The sequence below is a fragment of the Apaloderma vittatum genome, unplaced genomic scaffold (assembly GCF_000703405.1).
Source record: "Apaloderma vittatum isolate BGI_N311 unplaced genomic scaffold, ASM70340v1 scaffold8465, whole genome shotgun sequence".
NCBI lineage: Eukaryota > Metazoa > Chordata > Aves > Trogoniformes > Trogonidae > Apaloderma > Apaloderma vittatum.
In genome coordinates this window covers 1,860-7,204 of record NW_009718720.1, presented here as the reverse complement: position 1 = coordinate 7,204, position 5,345 = coordinate 1,860, and the positions used below count along the sequence as shown (strand labels likewise).

The 5,345-nt window shown below is 37.9% G+C and overlaps 1 protein-coding gene across 1 annotated transcript in view; it reads right to left on the bottom strand.

Annotated features, from left to right (window-relative positions):
* ZNF804A (zinc finger protein 804A) overlaps positions 1-4,362 on the bottom strand; it is a 14,082-nt gene extending 9,720 nt beyond the window's left edge. Inside the window, exon 1 of the mRNA XM_009870345.1 lies at positions 4,306-4,362. Within this exon, the coding sequence (XP_009868647.1) occupies positions 4,306-4,362 (57 nt within the window). The remainder of the gene's footprint in view (positions 1-4,305) is intronic.
* Between the last annotated feature and the right edge of the window lie 983 nt (positions 4,363-5,345).

The following is a 5,345-nucleotide window of genomic DNA, read 5'->3' as shown; positions in this document are numbered from 1 at the left end:
CAGATATTATTATGCTAATTTGCTTTTGACCTTAAACTAACAATTAAATTAGGTGGTCTTTTACAATGCAGAAAATACGTAGACCATAAATTCAGTTTCTGATCAACGGATGTGTAAAATTACAGAATCTAATAGCTATGGCATCAAATTTTGCTGCTTTATTGCCTTTTTATTTTTAATCAGGAAAAATGAGCATATTTCTAGCAGTCACTGAATCATGAATTTACATGAACGTTTGCATTTAAAAACAAATCATCAGAATAATCCTTCCTTTTCTTGCTGCAGCCCAATATAAAATACTTGAAGCTGCAGCCCAAATACTATAAGTAGGTTACTACAGACCTTTATATATTGAGCAGTACTTAACATGGAGAATATGCATTGGTAATTCAGCGCTGTCATGCAGGTGGCACAAAGGTGGCATTTGGATCTACTAAAAACTAAATACTTCTTCCCTCTGAATCCGTATATAACATAAAACATATTTTTAATTGTTAATAATCTATATTTTTTGCTTGTATACAGTTGTGGGTTGTTTTTTATCGTGTGTTTTTTTTTTTTAAAAATCTGATTACTGCTTAATACAGGGATTAAAGATATGTATATCTTTGCTCCTGGTGATTACTCTAGCAGCTATTCCCCTGTCTCTGAATACTATACGACTGCTGTCAATATATTCCCTGTTAACTGAGATGGTTTATTGCTTCTTTATGTGAATTATAGTATGACAGAGTGACAACATACTCACTAGACAAACACTTGTCACACCAAAACAGATTAGTATCCTTTTGCAATTGATCTTAATCAATTATAAATAACAAATGAATAGATCAAAGCTCCTGTAATACCTGTAAACACTCGAATGGGGAATGAAACATGCTCTATAAAGCAGAAAACCTTGCTTACTAGGATGTAAAACACATGTTTGCCTTCTGTCTTTGGTGGTTTGTGTGGGCATATATAGTTTACTCTTCTGCAACTAGAGATCTTTCACTTTAGACAGCATGACAGGTAGCACCCCTTCACTTGTGCTTTAGTCTGCAATTCTACACACTCTTCATAACTACATCGTCCATATTTTTTGAAGAAGATAAAATTCTCCTTTTGTAAAGCCTATAGAAAAAAAAAGCGTCAAGTTATTTCCACAGAAAGGAGAAATGTCAAGATTTCTCAATGATATTAGTAATTCAACCACTCAAATAAATAGGCTAAGGAAGAAATTAATGGGTAATATTTTTTTTTCCTGCTGACAAGTACGGATTTAATTGCTATAAAGCATTCCAGTAATGGAAGAGGAACGGGGCGGGGGAATTTTAACAGCATCCTACAACTGCTTGACAGGGGGCTATGCGGCAGACGGAGTCACTTCTTGCCTGCTGGGGTGCTGCGGCACTGGCACATGTTGCCCAGAGGGGCTGTGGGATCTCTGACCTTGCACAAATTCAAGACATGAAAAAAGTCCCCTCTTCCTCAAGGATCTCATGCTGGTGAGCAGGAAGCTGGTAACTCCTCCCAACCACCATTTTTACAATTTTAGTTTTACCTCTCATTTTATCACTGTCTGGACTACACTGGCCACTCACTCTGTCTTTAAGAGGCCTTTAATAAATCACATTGATTGACTGCTGGCTTATGAATAACCTGCAGTTTGTTGCAAGTTATAAGCTGCTTCTAAGTGTCTCTGCCTATAGGTGTATGCATCTCACTTTAAGCCACAAAATTTAAACCTTTTCTTAAAAACTGTCAGCTCCAACAAATTTGTACATTTTATGTGATCAAATATTAAGCCTGCCAGATGACAAGGAACATGCAGGTGGTGAATAATCCTTTTCCTCTCCTCCTGCAACGAACTGCAGCCATACCCTCCTGATGGTCTTTTAATATTAGGAAAAAACCCACCTAACACACAGAGATATATGCAGCATTTAAAAATAGCAAGTCCCTGGAGCCCACAATATTGCTGAACAGGTAAACTCAATTGAAGTGAAACTGTGCTTTTTCTCCAGCCCTGTCATGAGCACCACCCCGGACTGGGGAGAGATCAGTTAAGAGGAAGGGAAGGTTGGGGGTCTTTTACTTGTCCATCATGGGCCCGAAGGCAGAAGGATGATGAGAAAATGAGATTCCTCATGATTCAGGAGATTTTTATTCACTTTAAATGAACTGATGTAGCACAAATGTTCACACACTGTAATTTGCTCATGAGCACACTTGAGCAATACACAGTAGTTCAGTTTGTTGTGTAGCCTGCAAAAAAGAACTGTTGAACCACCTTTTATATTTGGATCCTAGAAATATATATTAAATACATGTATTATGTTATACAACTGAAAATTCACATTCGCCTTTTCTACTTTTGTAACACAAAATCTAAAATTATTTTATCATGAAATACAATTAGGTTTTGAGGCTACTTCATGCTTATGTATGAAGAACTTTTCTTGTAAAGTCTCGAGTTTAGTTAGATTTTTCTATGTAAGTTCATAGGGAAAAAATAAATGAAACTTGAGGTTAAAATGAAAACCAAAAAACCCCCCAAAAACTTAATCGTTTTAAAAAGCACAAGGAAAATCAAGACATTAAATATTTGGCACACCTGCACCCATAATTTACATGAAAGCTAGTTATCTTTGAGGAAGGTCTTACTAATTACTCTTGATTAGGTGACTGCAAAAGATACACACTGGAGCCATAGAAGGAAAAAGAAATCTTTCTTCGCTATCTATTCTTTTTGACACTTTTCCTTCAGAAATTATCTGCCAGAAATAAACACGTACTTCATTATGTGATGATTAATGCTCTGCCCAGCAGAGTAAGCCTCGTGTTTCATTTGACATCATCCTGGTGCCTGCTCCTTTCCAGCGTCCCCTGCTGCAAGATTCAGATAGTGTTGTGGCTTACTGTTCAACAAGGCTCCAGGACTTTGACAAATAACAGGTCACAGATAATAAATTAAGACTTTGGTTGCTTCTCTTTCTAGATAACTACGTTTTCTAAAGTTGACTAAATGGCCGCAGCATTGCCATTGTGCAAAACCACATTGTTTTAAGCCTGCAGAATTGCTGAGCGCTGCATACTGAATATTTCACTGTGATAGCTACTAACCACGTGTGTAACAACAGCCTGATCTTACTGCAAGCTGTAGGATATTTTTTGTTAGCTTCAGCAAAAATCCACTGAACACTCCATAAATATTAAGTCCGAGACCAAAGAAAACAGCAGAGAAATAGAGAATTAGCATCTCGCCTATCAAATTAATTATACCAGATAATAATGAAAAGAACATAAAGCTGACACACGCTTGTACATCTGGAAAGTGGTTACATACGCTAGTCTCTAATTTAAAGGTATTATAATGACTCTAGGCCTAATTCTCCTCTTGAAGTCAATGGAGAAACCTCCTGCTGAGCTCAGGGAGAGCAGAGGTTTCAAATCACCATGGAAATTTTCAGCAACACTTAAGGAAGCTTCTTCAGCCACAAAGATTAAAGACAAGATCACTACACATCACTTCTTTGAGCATCACTTTACCTTTACATTCACCCCTGCGCCATTTAGGATTCTAATTAAAAAAAAAAAAAGCAACATTTAAAATCCTGTCAAGAAAAGTTTACTGTTAGTGCTGTTAGAGAAGAGAGCAACGCTATAGAGACCATGGCTCAACTCCACACTTCGGGGAGGACACAGGTGGCCATCAGCATGGGGCTGCCCTCAGAGGTCACTGCTCATCTTCGCTGCTCCGGAGGGACAACCCAGCACGGATCACTTCAGACATCGTGAGCCACTCCCTGCTCCCACAGCATTATCTACCACCTTCCTTTCCCACCAATGGTGAAGTTGAAGCATCCAGAATACTATTTTTGAGCATACTCTGGCCAGTTACAATTTTGCACACACAAATAATAAGAGCTCCACAGCATGCCATCTCAAGTCTGTCCAGAAAATTTCAAGCAACTGGAAAAAAAAAAAAAAAAATCTTGAGCAGCTTACATTTGCCCTAAATCATTTCACAGGAGCAACGACATCTTCACCAAGAACTACTGTCAGAGAAATGTCACCTCTACACCTCTTTGGAGAAGTAATACTGGACCTCCCTTTAGAATGACTGTCTAGTGGGAGATGGTAAGACCACAAAACAGATGGCTACATGAACACACAAGTGTTGGGTGGCTCAGCTCTTGAGGCTCTCCTTGGCTCATTTTGGAGACTGTTTTCTGCATGAATAATACAGTTGGCAGCTCTGAGATCTTTACGACTTTTCATTTGAGCACACTCCAACACCTATTGGTGTCTGTTGTGACCCACCAGGTTTTCACCTTGATCAAAACGGTTCACTGGGTCTCCAGCACTGAAGTTCTCCATAGGTTCACGCTGCTATTCTTCTGATTATTACTTCTTATTTACTAAAGGAGGAAACAATAGCCTTTCTACATACAGATTAAAAATTGCAAGCAGAAATTTCAAGCTCTTTGGTCACTGACATTTTAAGAAAAACTGCCACAGAGACTGAAATGAATCTATCAGATCTTAAATCTTTCCAGTCTCTATATTGTGCACAATGACTGAAAATGAGGAATTAAGATTTACAGCCAGGTTCTCTAAAGGATATTTTCCATAATCTGTGAAGGATACTCTAATAAGTCTGATTGGCTGAAGGAGAAACATGAGTTCCTTTAAAGTGAGCTCTTTATTTTAATTCTTTGTGTCAGAGCTAAATTACAATCACTTTCTCCTATCAGTTTTATACTGGATCACTGAGCCGTTCAAAGCTCTGTTCAGAAATTGCTTCTCATCAGCAAGATCTGGTCCTTGCCAGAGATTATCTCACAACCATAACAAGCTTCTTCAAAGAATGTATAAAATTTGACCAGTGAAAACTGAGACAAGAATGGGCCTTTGCAAATTTTGACACATATCTCACAGCAAGCGCTAACTGGCACAGACAAGATCTGTTCTCCTTAACCCAACCTTTAATACTGTTCACACAAACTACCCTGAGAAATACACAAGATTAAAGAAAAGAATATTAAATGTGAAGACTGCATCTTGCAAGGCAAAATGAATTAATACCGTGATTTGAATCATACTTCCTTTTTCAACTATGTAATGAAATGTGTTGTAAAGTAACTTCGATAACATACCACTAATGTTACTATGAGTACCAGATGTTGGTACCAAGCACATGTCTCCATTTATGTGTGTCTTCTACTGCATCGTTTTTATTGCAGACTGAAATATTAGTACCTGTAGAGCAAGGACGTACATGTCACCACATTGTGTTAAGAAAGTATTAAGTTATCAGTAAATCACAGCTGGAGGATGCTGAAGGAAACCAGGACTGTAAC